This window comes from Poromitra crassiceps (assembly GCF_964638095.1).
Source record: "Poromitra crassiceps genome assembly, chromosome: 1".
Taxonomy (NCBI): domain Eukaryota; kingdom Metazoa; phylum Chordata; class Actinopteri; order Beryciformes; family Melamphaidae; genus Poromitra; species Poromitra crassiceps.
In genome coordinates, this window is record NC_139623.1 from 17,372,192 (window position 1) to 17,391,756 (window position 19,565).

The following is a 19,565-nucleotide window of genomic DNA, read 5'->3' on the forward strand; positions in this document are numbered from 1 at the left end:
TTCCACAGGGTCAAAGCTAAGAAAGGGGTGAACCTGCTCCAGACCGAGTCTAAGAACGCCCAGTGGAAGGTGGACTGGGAGGTGCAGTCCGGCGCCAAGCATTCCATCACCACCATCGACGTGAACAAGAACAAAGCCGTGAAACAGGGGTAAGTCAACAGCCCTAGGCCTAAACACACGGCATCTGTCTACCAACTACCGCGGCTGCAGCTGTTGATTCTTGCCCTCTCTCCCGCTGCACAAAGAAAAGGATATTTGTCTTCTGCGACAACGGGCAAAAAGCTCTCCGAAAGGTTTCCGTCTGCATGCTTACTCTCTTGATTAAAGGCTGCTTTTTCAAACGACGTCTCAGACGTTGTAAAAAAGCCCCAGCAGCTGCAGAAATGACAGCTTTGGCCTGCGTGCACTAAAGCGCCTTTCGCTTCATAGCAGGAAGTTGAAAGGAATGGCGAGGTTATCTGCTCGCTCTCACTGCCTCTGCTATTCATTTGAAGAGAGGAATGAAAGGATTTTGACTGCCAACATTAAGATACCTTAGATGTGATCTTGTCGTGGAGCAGCAATAATTGCGCCTAGTTCCTCACAATGGTAAAAAATTAATTGATTCTCTGCTAAATACAACATTATGGCAATGGTGAAACTGCAGCTGCGACTGCCATGTGATTTGCAACCTTAATGTGGTCTAAAACGTATTGCCTATAATGCATGTGTTGGCCGGGTTAGTGTGGCCTAAATGGAAAGTGAAGCCATTGAGCTAAGCACACAGAGGCAGTCCTCCCTCTCCACACCGCTCCTTCACCCCTTCACTCAGACAGATGCATGCACATTAGCACAGTGAGCATGGATCAAACTTTGTCAGAGGGTATTTACAAGGTTCCAGTTTGTACCCAAAACACCTGCCTGCCGTTGAGCCAGAGCTAGACTAGTTCCACTCGGGCAAGGCGACAAAGAAATAGACACCATAAATCATAATATGTGATACACTCAATTCATTAACAAATGAGGCATTAGGAGATTGGGCTGCTTATCCTCAGCCTCAGAGCTATTTAGCAACTGCCGATCTAAATATTGGCACCTTATGGATTCCCTATGACTTTGGAGGAGAAAGAGTGGCCTAGCAATGGAAAGAGACAAAAAGTCCTTACCTGAATAAGAGATCCACCATCCCCTTTTTGTTTACTTCTTAGCACCTTAGCAGCAGACTTTCTTGCTATATTTAATGAAGACCCATGTCAAGTCATCTTTGCCACCCTGTCACCATGATGGAAAATGTGGAAAAACCAATTCTGTGAATACTTTAAGCGAAACAATACGTTTCCAGATTTTATATGGTTTCACTTCTTTTTATTTTTGTGGATTAGCTACATAGCTAGATAACTTGCATCACATTTATTTACTATGAATGACGCCCCAGTTTTCAGAGCGGAAATGTTTTTTGTAGCAACTGCCGTATATCCGCTTTTGACCGGATGACCAGATGCAAAGTTTTTTGGCCCCAGAATAAGCACTACAGACAGAATCCACTTTGTGCTGAGTCTGTGCTTTTCTCTCTCTGCTACCACGCGTTTAACAGCTAGACTCCCCGCAGTGTTCTTTTTGATTATATTGCTGTACTTCCAAAGCCATTCTCTATCTTGTTTGAGAGGATGGGCAAGCTTATACTGTTGGAGTATACTAGGGAGGATATTAGCTGGGGGATGTGTTAGTTTATGGAGTAGCTGCAGGAAAGCTAACGGCTAGCTGTGCATTAGTAGAAAAAAACATGAAAATGTTGCAAGGTGGATTCTACTGCCTATAGCCTACTGTTACTGAAATATTTTGAAGGTAAGACAATCGCTGTGAAGTAATAGCGATTAGCAAATTTGTTGGCAGAACTAAATAATTTTCATGTCTGCCAGCTTTCCTGCTATAAATGCAAGTAACAATTTTTAAAGATCAAATTTGTCTAGCAGCCTTAGACTGTAACTGTATTCTGTCATCAAGCTATTTCACCATTATTTCATTCCCAAATCACCCAGTTAAGAGCAATAATTAATTTGGGAGGATTCCATTCCATCGATTACAACACATCCTCTAAGCTCAATTGTTCTCATTCATATCTGCTACAGTATGTGTTGAATTTGTGATGCAGCAAACAGGTTACATTACGGGTCATATCCATTCCTCTGTGTCAGGGATTCATTGGTTGTCATGACAACATAGTCCGGAAAGGTTTAATCTACATTATTCTGGCTTCTTAAACTTAGGCCCACTTTTCAACTATGACCCATTTGCAATGTGAATGTGTGTAGCGCCCACTCATGTTCTAAAGGTGAACTATATCAAAGAATTAAGTTTTAGAGCATGTTTGTATCATGTCATGAGCTTGGTATCCCATCTGATACACAACCCCTAAGTTTCACGGCCCCAGGCATCGTTATATGTCTCATTGGTGACCAGGGAAACGGAGGAAACGAGATGACACTGTTTTCCATTAGGGCAGTGGTTCTCAAACTTTTTCTGTCATGCCCCCCTTTGGAGGAAGAAAAATGTTCATGTAACAAAATGGTCCCAGTTGAACTTTTATTGAAATAACATTGATATCATGAACATTACTCTTTATTTTCTTATCACTGTAATTAGCTGCCTGCAATGAACCTGTTTTGCACTGCACATCTTTTCAAGATAACAACATATAACACACACAAATAATAACAATTAAGTGCAACCTGTGCAAAACTAATCAAAACAAGTTCAAATATTTGGCAATAAAGATGAAGTCTCTTCATTGTGAGATCAAGTCACTACCACTGTATTATAGTGGCTGCAAAGAGCCTGTTTTGTACTGCACATATTTTCAAAACTAACAAAGTTAAATCTGTGCCAAAAAAGTGCAGATATTTTACACTGCATATCTTTTCAAAACAATAATGTGCAACAGTGCAGATATTTTACACTGCATATCTTTTCAAAACAATAATAATGTGCAACCTGTGGAAAACAAAAAAATAAGTGCAGCTATTTGTGAGTGCTCAAGTTTGATCAGTATTAGTGGCTGCAATGAGCCTGCTTTCCACTGCAAAGCTTTTCAAAACGGGGTTGCAGACTTGATACAGCCACTCTCAATTCATGCTCAATGTTGAGTTGAGCTTAGATCTGTACTTTGTTTTGAGAGAGGCAACAGCAGAAAAGCAGATCTCACAGAGGTAGGATGTGGCGAAGGGAAGCAGAATACCAACAGCCCTCTGCCTGATGAGTGGATGCTCCCTCTCCACACCAAGCCAGAAGTCACTCAGTGTTTGAGCTGGAAACCTCAGCCTCAGGGTGAAGTCAGACGTCATCTCGATGAACTGGTCCTCTTCAGCAGAGCTGAAATCAGCAGGTGCTGCTGCACTGAATGGATCTCTCAGCCAGTCATACTGAGCACTGTCACTGTTGTTTGGGAAGTATTTTTCAAAGTATCCTCTCAGGGAAGAGATGTGCTCTTTGAGACATGGAATCACTATGGTGGCATCCAAATCACTGGTTTCAGCAAATTCACTCAGATTCTCAAAGGAATCAGTATTTCCTTGATCAAGTCGCCTGTCTCACATCTCCAGCTTCTGAGTGAAACCGCTGATCTCATCTGCCAGGTGAGGAAGGTGCTTGTCTTTGCCTTGAAGCTTAAGATTTACTTCATTCAGCTTTCCAAATATGTCGCTGAGATAGGCTAGTTTCATCAGAAATTCTTCATCACCAAACTTGCCTGCAAATTAATAATTAATATTAAATTAATAAATTTGAATCCAAAAGGTATATGAGTACAAACATAAAATAAATGAGAAACTGATTCCATCTCCTCTTTGCAGAAAGAACATAAAGGAGAAACATCAACTCTAAACCTGTGAATTAATTAATTGCATGGATAATATCTGTGTAAAATTACAATTGTATTGTACTGTATATGACAGCCAAGGCTGTCTGCCTTAGCAAGCAGGGACAGTGGACACGATGGGACAGTGTGGAGAGGAGGAAATTCAGCTGGAAGGACGTGTGGGCTATGGAGGCGAAACAACTGAGCTTTATTATCAGAGCTACATACGACGTCCTTCCAACCCCTGTCAATCTTCATCAGTGGCTGGGTGAAAATCCAGGATGTGCCCTGTGTTCCATGCCAGCAACCCTCAAGCACATCCTCACAGGGTGCAAAACCAGCCTCACCCAAGGACGTTACACATGGCGTCACAATCAAGTCCTAAAATGTCTTGCCTCCACCCTGGAAAACAAGCGAGCCACCACCAACTCCCTACCACCAGCATCATCCAACTGCCTACGAACAACTGCCTTTGTTCGGGAGGGGGCTAAGGTAACCAAGAGCAGCTCCATACCGCTGGAGCGAGACCAGCTACGCTTGGCCCGCGATTGGAAGATGCTGGTTGACATTGGCCGGCAACTCACATTTCCACCAGAGATTGCCACCACCACCCTCAGGCCTGATTTGGTGCTCTGGTCCCCTTCTCTCAGAAAAGTCTTCATCATAGAGCTCACTGTACCCTGGGAGGACTCAGTGGACGAGGCATATGAGCGAAAACGTCTCCGCTATGCCGAGCTAGCTGCTGAAGCACAACACCGTGGCTAGAACACTGAAGTTCGCCCTGTGGAGGTTGGGTGCAGAGGTTTTGTGGCAACATCTACCACCAGATTGCTCAGAGACCTGGGAATCAGAGGCCCAAACCTGCACTTAGCCATCAAGGCAGCATCAGAGACAGCAGAGAGAAGCAGCCAGTCGCTGTGGATGAAGAGACAAGACCCCAGCTGGGCCCGAGGGAGCTGGCGAGGACTGGACGACACAGAGGGGGGTGTTTCTGGGACGCCAGAAGTCACCGTTGAGCCCTCCCGAGACGTCGTGGGCTAATCATCAACGAAACGTGAAGGAAGGAGGGTGCCCACTTAAAACTCCTCTGTGTCAACCTTCCATCCTCAGCCGTTAGTGTTGCAGACACCATCAGTAAGAAGACTCTCTAGTAAGTGCTTGCACAAAGGATAGTTACATCTTGTCCTGTGTTTTTTTAATCTAACGTTGTAAAAAAAAAACTTGCCTGCTAATTCATCCATAGTACGTTCCTCCTCCAGAAACACCCGAATTTCCTCTCTCAGCTCAAAGACTCGCGACAGCACTTTACCTCGCGAGAGCCACCGAGCTTCGCTGTGAAACAGCACAGCTGAATGTTCCGCCCCCATCTCCTCACAGAGTGTGGAAAACAGCCGTGCTTTCAGGGGTCTTGTTTTGATTAAATTGACCACGCTAACAACATCAGTCAAAACCTCATTGAGTTCATGGCTCATCTGTCTTGCTGCTAGCGCTTCTCTGTGTATGACACAGTGTGTCCATTGCGCATTTGGCGAGACCCTCTTTATCAGCGCCTGCAAGCCTTTCCTCTTCCCTGCCATGGTCTGCGCACCATCTGTGCAAACACCCACACAGTTCTCCCAAGTAATTGTCCAGAAGCCTAAAGAGCTCATCAGCTGTTGCTCTGCTTGTAATGTACTTGCAAAACAGCAAATCCTCACTCAGTGACTCCGATGTGACAAAGCGAACATAAGCAATAAGCAAGCAGTCTTTATTGCTGTCAGTCGCCTCGTCCACTTGTAAGGCGAAACGTACGTCTGTCAGTTGTTCAGTGAGTTGCAATGTCACGTATACGTCTTGCAACTTTATCATTGGACAGAGGGATGGTCTTCAATTTTGCAGCGCTTGCCTCATCAAGCATCGTTGACACCATATCGAGAGCTGCGGGGAGTATGAGCTCCTCAGCGATGGTGTGTGGTTTTTTGCACTAAGCAATTTGGTATGCGACCTTGTATGATGCCAGTTGTGCTTTGCTGTTTACTGATGCCGCTTTTACAAAGCGATTTTCCTGCTTGCGGTATTCAACAAGTTTACTTTGAAAGAACTCGAGAGGCTTATCCACGTGAGTGGGGTGTAATGTCTCCAGGTGTCTTCTTAATTTGTTGGGTTTCATGCTGTCCGCTGCCAGAGTTTTCAGACATACAACACAGACTGGCTTCTCCTCATCTCCTACCGCATTCACCGTGAATCCCAGAGCAAGATAGGATTCATCATATTTTCTTGTCTTCTTTTTTGGCTCGGAAGCATCGCCTGCAGCAGCTTTTCCTGCGCCCCCTGTCAAATATCTCTTCATTTTGCACACTTAAGTGTTACAATACATTCTGCATGGATCTGTCTGAAATGAATGAATAAAGTCGACATGTTTATTGATCGCCCGGAAAGAAGTCCGACGTTAAAACGGTCAAAACATTGGTTCCGCGCTGGATTTCTGCATTTCCCCATTTCCCCATTTCCCCATTTCCCAGTGTAATACCACTGCGCCCCACTAGGGGGGCGTGCCGCACAGTTTGAGAACCACTGCATTAGGGGCACACCTCTTCATCATTCTTGGTTCAGTATCCCAAATTGCTTCTTCATCATATCGCAGTCTCGTCTGTGTTGGAATTACTCTAAATATTTTCCATTTCCAACCCTCCATCTGGAATTGTTTAATTATTATGGCAGCTTGTTGAGGTCACCACATGAATGCATTATTGATGATTGTGGTCAATGGGTTCCAAATGATGACTAATGTTGTTGAAAATGCAGTGGCATTAGCAGTGTCGCAGTCAGGACAACAGAAAAATCCTATTTAATATAGGCTTGGCTCTTGGTTAACAATAATTCTATGTTAAACAAGGGATGTAGCAAGTACCGGAGTCAGCTGAGTATGTCGGTGCCCATTCATAAGTGCCAATATTGATTCCTAACACAAACTTAGGCAAGGCAGCCCTAGGCTTAGAAGCACTCCCTTTTCCAAGCCACATCATTCGACTTTCACTCCACTGATGCTTGCCACTTTAGACTTTCACTCCACTGATGCTTGCCACTTTAGACTTTCACTCCACTGATGCTTGCCACTTTAGACTTTCACTCCACTGATGCTTGCCACTTTAGGGGCTGCATGACAGGAAATGTTCTTCAGCACAAAGGATTTCCTGTACATGTGTGAGGGGGCGGGATGCTAGCACAAAGGATTCACAGTTTGGGGGAATCTTTTATTACATTGAATTTGCAGGTGAGCAGGTATAGACCAGACCTGTGCCACGTCATCAAGCGTCTAGTGCCAAGGCCGCGCCCCTTTTACGGGGAAACCCACGATAGGAAAGCCTGTACAGGAAGCACTTCTACAAACTAACAAACTATTTAAAACTGATTAATTTGATATAGATATGCCGAAGAGTGGCTGTGTTGTTCGTTTCACTAACAATGAATAAAAAAAAACAGATCTGCGATGTGTTTTTTTAATAGAGTAGGGGTGACACCGTCAATGTGGATGATGCATGTAACCTGGTGGAAACTCATCAGTGGGCTGGATACAGTGTTCATAGAAGTACTATTGTCGATGTAACTTGCACATTCTATGGCCGGCCATGACTATTGTCATGTCATGGTTTCTTTGGGCCATTTATAAACAAAATTAATTCTGTTCTTTTTTTATAGATTTTTTTGTACTACTATTACATTGAAGTCAACAGCGAGTGGCTTGTGTTTTCTCCCTAAAAGGGGCGCGGCCTTGACGTTTTGCAAAGTACATGGATGTGACGGTCTGGTCTATGCTTTTCACATCAAACACCTTCCTATTTGATTAAAAAGAAAGAAAAGTGTTTTGGTGTGAGGACAGCTGCCTGGGAATATTGCAATTGCATTTTCTTTCAGCCAATACAACAACATTTTTGTTGTTTGCTTTGTTTTGTTTTTCACCAGCAAAGAGCTGTGCTGAATGGCCAAACCTGGCGCTCCCGATGTGCGTGTCTATCTATGCTCACCAGAAAGGGAACATATTGCTCTTGTGCTTTAATTTTCTTTTATTATTATAATTATTGTTTTTTTTTAATATCTCATGAAAAGGATATGATATGGCAAAAGTGAAACGATAAATATTGAGGGGTTTGGTGTGAAAGGGCCAGGGACATCGCCATCGGAGAAATTTGACTTTTTGTTTGTGAAAAGGTATAGGTTTGTATAAATATCAGTTTTTTTTCACTCTGAACCCTCAGTTTATTATAGTCAATGCAGTGTAGGCCTAGATGACTTCATCACTGGGCTTTTCACCTAAAAGCTCTTTTATCAGAGCTAGAAAATGCTAGCAAAGGCCAACAGTTGATTTATATTGTGCTTCAAGGCTTAAAAATATGTCTTTACCCTGTCTTCTGCTCCTGTATCTACTGCAGCACATCCCCCTCATGACTCAAGTAAGGTTAGGTCGGTGCAGTGTACTATAGGCTGTGTTTTATGTTTTGAGTGTAGTCAACACTACATCTTGTAACTGTTTTGTTAGATAACTGCCTGGAAGCCGGTTGATCCATTGAACTCTCCTTATTAATCAGTTCAAACAAGGCTCTGATCAAAGGATGGTCCCCCCCCCCCCCCCCCCCGAGCTTTAACAGTCCCAAGCAACAGCTTATAAAATATATATTTTGTGCTATAACAGAATGGAGAAACTGTGCAGGAAAAACTCACCAAAAATAGTCCCTCTTAAATAATAATGGCAGATCGCTGAATTATTTTTTTCTATAAAACTTTAGGTGCTGGACTTGAATAGCATTAATTAGTGAGACACGCACGTAATTTAGTGTTTTGACAAAAAGGTCATCCCATTGAGATATATTAAAGAAGTATAATATCACAAAAAATAGCAAGACAGACATTTTTTCAGAAGTTCTTCTGACAACTCAAAAACTATTAGAAATATGTGAGCTGTCGTTACACTTATTGTTTCAATGCTTCTTATATCACCCAGTCACCAAAGGTCACATTAAATATCAGCTCTCAACACAGAACAAATCAGGTTTTTGGCCACATTGCTATCGGATCTTCAAAACCAGATAGGGAAATGTCAAGCTTGCATTGTGATCAGAATTCTGCATACTGTAGACTAGACACAATGCAGCCACAGAATGCATGCATACAGATATGTTGTGGTAGTTTGGACATACAGAGATGTGAACTCTACACAATTAGATCTCAGAAATAACATAAAAATGACAAGTGCATAGCCCCTGATATGAAATGTAGGGCAGACATCATGAAACCAATTAATTTTTTTGGAAATATATGTTTTCACATATTGGACCTTCTACCATTTCCTTCTTCACCTTGATAAAAAAAAAGCATAGACCGACCTTCGAGCCACCCCAAACCGCAAAGAAACGCATTTTAAAATCATTTTTGTAACGGTCCTCAGAGAGGGGTATGCTCTATTGAGTGGCTACACATGTACTCACCCACTGGGCCATATTGATGTCTACTTTAGTGTGCCACAGATAGAAGGGGGTGTCTGTTTTCAATGAGTGATGTCGAGACAAATAGGCCAGAGATCTCATCACGATGTTCCTGAGAGGAACCTTTTGTGAGTGCAGGATCCTATAGATAGGTTGATCCACTCTTCATTACGGGGCACTCAAACTGAATGGTGGATGGAGCTCTCCTATTGCGGAGGGCAAATAAAGAACACTTCAGCTTCAGTTACAGGTGAGGTTGGGCTGTGATCATTCTTGTCAGGTGTGGAGATTTAATTTGCCCCCTTGCCTCCAGTGAGTAGGTTTCATGTTGGGCTTGGTGAGCTCGAGGATTACTAGTCCAACAGGCAGGGTTTTCGGAATAGTAAAACTATTAACAGTTCTCAGCCAAACTCCTTTGGATTTTTGCAACAGAGAAAGAAGCAATCGAGAGAATCAGGGTAGGCTCAAAAATGTCATTTGCACAGCTATCAGAACAATCAGGCTACATACTGAAAGCTATTGATTTCTTAGAAGCAAATCTGTGGCCGCTGCAATTAAGGTGTTTGAAAGCAAGAGGCTAAACTAAATTTGCAATCTCCTCGTGCAAGCTCTGCACTGCAGCATGGAGAGAGGAGAAGAAACGGGCCTGTCAAGATTAAGGACCAGTGATTGTTTATTGACAAGCACGCAGTATCAATTCAGAGACAATCACCCATTAATCCGTTGCATAGGATAGCTCCATTAGAGTAAGCAGAACTGCCATTACAGAACTGATGTCATCTCTGTAATGGCATTCCCATGCTCTATCTCACTATATATATATATATATATATATATATATATATATATATATACACCGGTGTATGTATGTGTATAGACGGTTTTAACTTGACAACAAAAACATTCTAAAATGAACCCCCGCTCACTTCCTGTTGCAGTGTTTGCTATGGACATAAAAGAAAAAAAAACATTCAAGTGCAGGACTGACCATTCCGTGAAAACCGTCTATACAGCTGAGCGGCGAAAACAAAAGTAACGATGTCGAGTGAATATTTCTGCAGTTTGCCGAATGCTGAGAAAAAGGAAGTGCTGTGGGGTTGCGCTCTTGTGAAAACCGTCTATATATATATATATATATATATATATATATATATATATATATATATATATATACAGTATATATACTGTATATATATTTACAGTGTATATATATAATAATAATTCATTTATTTTATACAGCGCTTTTCAGAACCCAAAGACGCTTAACAGTAAAACAAAAGACAAGCAACAGAAACAGGCAACAGGCAACAGATACAGGCAACAGGTAAAAATAACAGTGGCAGTTCAGGGCAAGGTTATATGGAGAAGGAGAGGAAGAGAACAGGAGGGAGGGGCAGGGAGGGGGAGGGTGGTGGTTAGGAGGAGGTGGTCAGGGGTAGGGGAGGTTGTAAGCTTGGGAGAACAGGTAGGTTTTAAGTCGGGTTTTGAAAGTGGGGAGTGAGGGAGAGTCTCGGACGGTCTGGGGGAGGGAGTTCCAAAGTCGGGGTGCGGCGCGGGAGAAAGCACGGTCACCAAAGGTTTTGAGTCTGGATGGGGGGATGATGAGGGTGGCAGTAGAAGAGGATCGGAGTGTACAGGAGGGGCGATGGGGGATGAGGAGGTCAGTGAGGTAGGGGGGGGCTAGGCTGTGGAGGGCTTTGAAGGTGTGGAGGAGTAGTTTGAAGTCAATACGTTGCTTGACGGGGAGCCAGTGGAGAGAGTGGAGGACAGGGGTGATGTGATCGCGGGACCGGGTGTGAGTGAGCAGGCGGGCGGCTGAGTTTTGAACCATCTGGAGTCTATGGAGGGAACGGGAGGTGATGCCGGTGAGGAGGGAGTTGCAATAGTCGAGGCGGGAGGAGATGAAGGCATGGATGAGGGATTGAGCAGCAGTGGGGGAGAGGCAGTGTCTGACTTTGGCGATATTGCGGAGATGGAAATATGAGGTTTTGACAACAGAGCTGACGTGGGGATCAAAGGAGAGGGTGGGGTCCAGGATGAAACCAAGGTTGCGAGCCAGGGGGGAGGGGGTGATGGTGGAGTCGTCAATGGTGAGGGTGATGGGTCCGGTTTTATTGAGGGTGGATTTGGTGCCAATGAGGAGGAGTTCCGTTTTGTCGCTGTTGAGTTGGAGGAAGTTCTGGGTTAGCCAGGTTTTTATTGCGGATATGCAGTTTTCGATGTGGGTGAGGGGTGGGTTCTGGAGGGATTTGGTGCTGATGTAGAGCTGAGTGTCGTCGGCGTAGCAGTGGAAGTCCAGGTTGAATTGACGGATGATGTGACCAAGGGGGAGTATATAGCAGATGAAGAGTAGGGGGCCGAGGACTGAGCCCTGAGGGACCCCCTGCAAAACTGAGGAGAGGGTGGAGGAGTGACCGGAGAGGGAGATGAACTGTTGTCTGTCGGTGAGGTATGAGGTGAGCCAGTCCAGTGCGGTGCCCTCAACACCCAGTTGGCGCAGCCTTTGGAGGAGGATGGAGTGGTTCACAGTGTAATATATATATATATCTGTATATATGTATATATGTATGTATATATGTATGTATATATATTTATATACCTGTACTGTATATATATATATATACGGTATATATCATATCATATATTTATATATATATTTTATTTACAGTATATACACATACATACACATACATATAACTAGGGTGATTAGCTGTTACTTTTGTTTATTAAACACACACACACACACACACACACACACACACACACACACACACAAAACAATGTATTGTGTCATTAACTGAGAGAATTTGGGCAAACCACTGATGTCAACCAAAGCCAGTAATCATAAAGACCAACCAACACAACAGTCATTCCTCCAATCCTTGGCTGCAGGCTGTGCAGTAAATGGCACGCCATGACCTATAGGATGCTGTAGCCATGTCAGCTGCGTTGTATCTGTCTGGAAGCTCTTTGGTATAAACTGCCCTTTAGATCATGCAACTGTTGAAGCCCTGTGTTGAGTGCATGAAATGTTCTGATGGGGCCCTTCCACCAAAGACAGTGGCTGACAACTTTAGCATGAGCTGTATTCATTGTGTAACATTGACCACTCTCCAGCACTAGGCACTGGCTTATACTATTAAATAGGGATGCACCGATTGCCATTTTCTTGGCCGATTCCGATTTCCGATTTTTGAATAGTCTGACTTGCCGATACCGATTTTTGCCGATTCCGATTTTTTTTTCTAAAAACAACAATTGACAGCTTACACAAACGTTTTTGTAACTTTGTTTAAAAATTAAGATTCATAGAACAATTCTTACATCTAATGGGGATCCAAATAAACAAATAAACAATTCTTATCATTTGCATGAAGTAGGACCTTCTCACTCAAACACATCTCAAAATAAAAGTGTTCCAGGTTAGGCTACTGGACAGAGCTTTTTTGTGCAAATACAATGAATACAAAAATTAAATTAAATCCAATAGCCTATATCCCACAGCTATCATGCATTTACTTTTCCAAAAGAAAACAGGTGCAACAGAACATCAAAATGATCCATGGACAAGGAGTTTATAGACTGGCTCCAGACCAGTCCTCTTGAGTAGAGGGGAAATGAGTTTATGAGTTACAGTAACGATCTTCAGTCTGAATATCAGGCGGAGTTTACACACAGTCCGAAGTTTGGTATGCGTATTTTTATCTGCCATCCGAAAAAATATCGTCACGCACAGAAAACGTTGCACACTTGTGAGTCCGATGCATTTTTATTATTATGTCCGTCGTTCTCATGTCGTTCTATTTGCAATACGAAACAAATAGTCTCTCCTGTATCCACGTCACGTTACAACATGACTTGACAGGCTGAGGCAGCAGCGCTGATGTGGAATGGAAAAGCAGGTCGGGGAATGGTTATCATACTGGACACAATGCTCGCGTTCACCTCGCCAAGCCGGCTGTGCGCGGTGGCGGGTTGCTGGAGCACCGCTTCCCGGGGAGAGAGAGCAGAGAGAGAGGGGCCAGTGAGGTGAAGCGAGCCGCTCTGACTGGACTCCAGCCGAGTGGGACTCGGCCGCATCTCTGTCTCCACGGCTTATTTTCGACTTGCATGTGTGACAAACTGTGAGCTTTGTCTACTTCACTGACGGTGAAAAAAATCCACAACGAGGAAGGTATGCTGGCGTGTGTGGTGTGGTGGCTGGGTGCCTGTCTCGGTGCTTTGGGGTGCGCGCACGTCATGTGAAAATCGGCTCACAGAATCGGCTATTTAGAGTGACCGGAACAGATCACCGATCGAGGCCGATCACGTGAAAATCGGCCATTTCCGGTCACGTGCCGATCGATCGGTGCATCCCTACTATTAAATCCTCTCTGGAATGCTCACTGGAAATTGATTCAAGGACCTGACCTGACAAGAATTGCAGACTGCCCTAATCAGTCTTTTAAATTCTGTTCAATTAAATTCAGTTCACAGAAAAGATCTGAAGGTGATCTTCTCTGTATAGTTCATTGTACGCCGCCTGTCTTTTTATTTTATGTCTCATAAGAATAGGTGGCCTCAGATATGTGGATGTAGAGGATCACTGAATAAAGAGGACATAACTTAATGCACAAGATAATGATGATAAGAAGCAAAAAAAATCTAAGCAGCAAATTAAAACAGACTGAGGCAAGAAGAGGAAATAAAGAAATATGTTCTGGTAGTTATTGTGGAGACTACATAAAACATATTTTCAGCTACCGCCCAATACATATCTACTCCGCCTGCCTCTCTAAAGCATTTGGCTAGTTCACATCTCTGGACCATAATGAATACAAGCAGAGCACTGTGTCCATGTCTCACTAAATGGCACATTTAATAATTAAACACAGTCCTGACAACTAATTAATTATCACAAATGAATGCATTGGCAGAATTTGATGCTGTGTCCTGCTGTTTTTTTTTTATGAACATGATGCTGTCGGTGATTGGGTTTCAATTTTGGCTCTGTTGTGTCTTGTTTTGTGTTAATGTCCTGGCAGGGATGTACTGGGCAATGTTGAGGTGATGCAGCTGGACTTTGAGATGGAGAACTTCACCAGCCTATCGGTGACCAGAAGGATCAACTGGAACATCGACTACAAGGGGCAAAACCCGCCCCCCGACTCTGAGAAGGTGGTGACGGAGTTGACGGTTGTGCAGAGGGACATACAGGCCATCATTCCTCTTGCCATGGTGAGTGACTTGTGCTATCACTGTTTACATGCACAGTGGAGGTTATGACCGGTTAAGGTCTTATTTGAGTTACAGTAAGCCATTCACATGAACCTCTAGTACCCTGCAATTGCCGCAAATAAGCGAAGGGAGCTGAAATGTCTGGTTCCAGAAGTAAATTCTTCATTAATTTCGTTCCCATAGACCCTATGGCATAGAGAGATTAACTGTTACGGCAGGAACACACCAGAAGTGTTGCGTCGCGGTCCGGAGGCAGTTTCATTTCGGCGTCCTTTCTTATCAAGGGAGACCGATCACGCGTCCTGCAGCGTGAGTTTCGGCGTATGGTCTATTTTTGACGCAGCCGTGTGCAGCCAGGCATGAAGTCGGTACAAGTTGTATGTAGTTATGGTATGAATGGCAAGGCTCCTATTCGACACTTCCGTGATGCGTGATCTGTGATGCGCACCAGATGTTTCTGGTGTGTCCCAGCCATAAGTCTTTTACATTGAAATGGTTGACTGTATTGTAGACTTACCATGAGCTACCTTTTGGTGAAATTACAGTATGTTCTTGTAGAAGCCATCAGTCAATCTGATTTCAACTTATTTGTTAAAGCAGCCACGGGGAACTTTTAACTGGTTATGAAACTCTAAGGGCCCTATTCTCCCACAGGCCTTAGGCGCAAAAACTGGCGTTAAACGCAAAAAAACGTGCCTTGCGCCTGCCTCGGGAAAATAGCAACATGGCTTTAGGCCCCGAAATGCGCTTTACGCCAAACAGGCGTGGCGCAGTGCCAGAATAGGCCAGAATGGGCGTTTCGGCCTTAAATACCGGCCTAATGATATCTTCCGCCCTGGCGTTAATTTAGCGCTTAGCGCTTTTCAAAACCAGGCCTATTCAGTGCACCGATTGTGCGGAGCTCTCCTCTGTCATCTCACTCTCTGTCCCCCCTCTCTCTGTGTCACTCCCTCTCTCTTGCTCATCAGACAGGCACAATGACTGATGGAAAAAAAGTTCGCCGGTTCTATTATTGTGCGTAATTGCGCGGACTCTCCTCTGCCATCTCACTCTGTCCCCCCTCTCTCTCTCACTCCCTCACGCATCAGACAGCAGACAGGCACAAAGCCACACATGTGAAATCTCCCAGCATGCATTGTGCTAATCCATTTCGATAATAAATAGCATCCAAATTAGCCTAAATAGATAGAAAGGCACTGGTCTACTAATTGTCCCAAGGACCAAATCTAAACATGGTGAAGCCGCGTTCTCCCACTATGCCTCTCATAACTGGAACAAACTCCCTGAACACATTAGATCTGCCCCTACTCTGCCTATTTTTAAATCCAAGCTAAAGACCTTTATGTTTACTCTTGCTTTTAACTGCTACTAAACTACTGCCTCTCTCGGCCTGTAATTTTAAAAAGATTTTTCCTGTACATTTCCAACAAATGGACTGTACATGTAATAATAATACTGAAGAGTGCCTTGTAACTTATTTAAAACAGAAATAATGTTTCATGTTTGTTAATTTGAGTATATATTTTAACTAAAACTGTCGGCTGTGTTTTTTATGTGTTTTTTTTATATGTGCATTGCTTTGCTGCTTGTTTTTTCGATTATTTTTTTGTAAAGCACCTTGAATTGCCTTTGTGTATGAAAGGTGCTATATAAATAAAATTTGACTTGACTTGACTTGACTTGAAAGTTAGATAGAAATAATGTGTAACAACATGCAATTGTAGAACATTTCAATATTGGACAAAATAAAATCGCGAAATCAAAACACAACCCTATGTGAACCATATATGTCATCCTGGGGCTATATATATCCCTCGCAGATTTAACGTGATTTAGATAAGTGACAGCGTAACGCGGTTCTACTGTCATGTCCTATACTGTGATGTCCGCTCCAATAAATTGGCCCTACTTCACATTTAATTTTACAATAAAAACACATTTCTGCAATGACTTTACATAATGTAGGCTATATTTATGTGCATCATCCTACCTGTGCAGCAGGGGAGAGAAAACGATATAATTCTGGACAAACTTTCACCAATCTAATCTCATCATGACATAGGGATAGGCTATTTTTTTCTAGCCAATGCGTTTAGAACATTCTTTTCACTTTGATCTTGCTATAGTGTAGCGTATTTACATGCTTGCAGTATTTAAACTGCAGTTAGATTGGTTTGAGAAGCATAATAATATGGAATAATAGCCTATATATGGAGACAGACAGACGGGATGAAAGGGAGGGGGGAGCAGAGCGCTTGGCTTTTCTGGCTTTACTGGATCGGTCCGTGGAATTGGAGCTTAAAACGGACGCTTGTGATTCGTTTACTGCACTTCTCCAATGACCAGATTGTGCATAATTTTACCCTTAAAAGGCGTGGTTATAATGCTTAAGGCCACCTGTAGCGCCGATACCAAAATATCGAGTGCGCTGGTCCACGCCCACTACTCTGGGCTGCGTCTGGCGTTGGGCGCAGTTCATAGGCCGATGCAACAATAGAGGCCTAAAAGTCTACTGATGCCTCACATCTTACTTACATCATCAGCACAGGGCTGTAACGGCAATATACATTGAGAACGACAAATCCCCCCCAATATTTAAGCCTGATAAAATGTGTCCCCCCCCCAATAAATTGATGTAAAAAATAAGAAAACAGATTTACTGCGCGATACAGCTGTTCGTGGCATTACCGCAGAGCCAGCGCTCCTAGGGGAGAGCAGAGCAAGGAACTAACCATTCTACTAACACGGAAATTGATGTAATGGGTATATATACCACTCCCATAACATGTGTGTATCACTTAGGGTGTTGAGTCATAGTCTATTTTTAATTTGTCTTTATTGAATGTTTCAAAACTGCATGTTTAAATAAGAATAGGCTCATTATTATTTCCCCCCACCACTCATTTAATTTGGTTAGTTACTTTCATGTAAAAGATTTGGAAGGAACAAGCGGCATGCTGGGAGAAATTATGCAAATGTATTTGTCCAATGTGGTCCAATGACATTGCTCTCTGTCAGAACTTGTTTGGATGTCCTGATGTTGATTTTCAGATGCGCTCATCATCAGGGCCGGATTAACACAGTGTGATGCACCAAGGTGACCCAGACTTGAAGTGCCCCCCCCCCCCCCCCCCACACACACACACACACATACACAGTGAAATTTACTATGGCAATAAATACCACCGATTTACATGACTGTATTGCTAAAGTAGAGCCTCAACACACACATACCAGACACAAGACACAATGTAGATGATGTGGACTAACATCATCACACATGAATACAATTGGGCTAATTGAATTTACAAGACTCTCAGCTTTCCAGTCACACTCAATTTCTGCAATTCCAATATTGTTTAGGGGTCCTATATGCATAAATATTCAGAATAGGCAAAAATAACACATTTTAATGCATGCATTTTTTTGGAAGAATACAATGGATTAGCATAAAGTGGGCATGTCTGTAAAGGGAGACTGGGGTACCAATAGAACCCATTATTATTCAGATATCTTCAGGTGACAGGTAGGGATGTCACGATATTTCGTCCCACGGAATTTCGCGATACTAAAGTCCCACGAAATTGCGCGATATCAAAATGTGACGATATCGTGGAGATGAAAAACTATATCCAGAGAAAAACAACCTCTGAACATGCTGCACTGACGGGCCGGCACTGATCTGTATTCTCTCTCTATCTTTTTCATTACTTTGCTTGAAATGGGGACTAAACCGGCGCTCATTAAATAACAGACAAGATTAAATGCGCTATTTATAGACTAATGCATTGCTGGCGAAGTTTGCGCAACACAATTCACATTTCCCCGTGCGGTTATCCCAATGCGGACCGCGTGCTTCAGTGGATGACAGCAGCGCACTGGCTGTGTGTCTGCCGCCTGCACTGTCAGAGGTGAAGACGGACACTCTGACAGGGAGACCCTGCCGGTCCGTGGCAGGCGAGATGTCTCCCCTCATCTCTAAAGACTAGACCTACAGTAGTCTGAAATGAACTAGTTTGTGCCATTGTTTCCACGGGCACAACATGTCGGGTAAGCAGTTAATAGTACTGTATAGCCTACAAATTAATCTCGCTCTGAATGCGTCTATCTGTCATTAGGGGATGCAGCTCTGTACTCCCGAAACAATTTCAAATTGTACGTTACGATTACCATGTCTAATTGTACGAGTAACTAACTTGATACGTTTCAATCGTCAATTAACGCTCCGCAACGCTCAATATAGGCCTACAGTGCAGTCAGAGAATTCATTGAAGAGGAATCATCCTCCTTAACTCATTGAGTGCCAGCCACTTTTGGAGAACGGACGCTCCCAGTGCCAGAGTTTCAGAGCGTTTTCAGTGATTTCTCGAGGCCCACAGAATATTGTGTGATATTACTATGTAAACAATGAACACGCAAAAAGAACAATGAGACTCTTTTCTATCATCAGCAAAAACAGGTTTATTGATATCATTTTCCGTTCTTTAGTTATCAGCCGGAGAAGATAGCTTGATTTAACAAAAAAGAGCAGTTTTTTTCTAGAAGCTGAGATAATGGCCCTTTTGTGAAATTAAACATTTCAAACACATCACTGACTCTGAAGCTAATTTTCTGATGTAGTCACACCTCAAAAATAATTTCCTTCAATAAAACAGTGAAGGCCAGGGAATTTTGTTTGGCAGAATAATATTTTTAGCTGCAACCAGCAGCGCTGGCCCCTGCGTGCGCTGCTGGTTGCAGCTTCTTGCTGATCTTGATTTGCTGCTGGTGGGCATCGGATATTCTGGCTTGCGTTTGCCAACCCTGTCCTGCTGCCTGGGTCTGTCTGGGTCAGTGTTGTGTGCTGCTCTGCGTGCCCCCCCCCCCCCCCGCCCCGCCCCGCCTCAACTGCACACTCCTCCTGTATGGGAGGTGGCTCTCTGCTGAGTTTGCTCTGTCTGCACTGTGAAGGGTGCGCGTCGGCGACATCCAGCTTTTTCCGCGTGTGTTTGTCACCGGCTACTACTGTATGCTTCCAGTTGAGAATAATAACGGCTGATCATGCGAATGGGCTGTGC

General features: G+C 43.5%; 1 protein-coding gene across 1 annotated transcript in view; it reads left to right on the forward strand.

Moving 5' to 3' along the window:
* Positions 1-19,565, forward strand: part of tmem132e (transmembrane protein 132E) — a gene marked incomplete at both ends in the record, with an annotated part of 750,910 nt that overhangs the window by 158,492 nt on the left and 572,853 nt on the right. The window contains 2 exons of the mRNA XM_083638875.1: positions 9-149; positions 14,316-14,508. Of these exons, the coding sequence (XP_083495001.1) occupies positions 9-149; positions 14,316-14,508 (334 nt within the window). The remainder of the gene's footprint in view (positions 1-8; positions 150-14,315; positions 14,509-19,565) is intronic.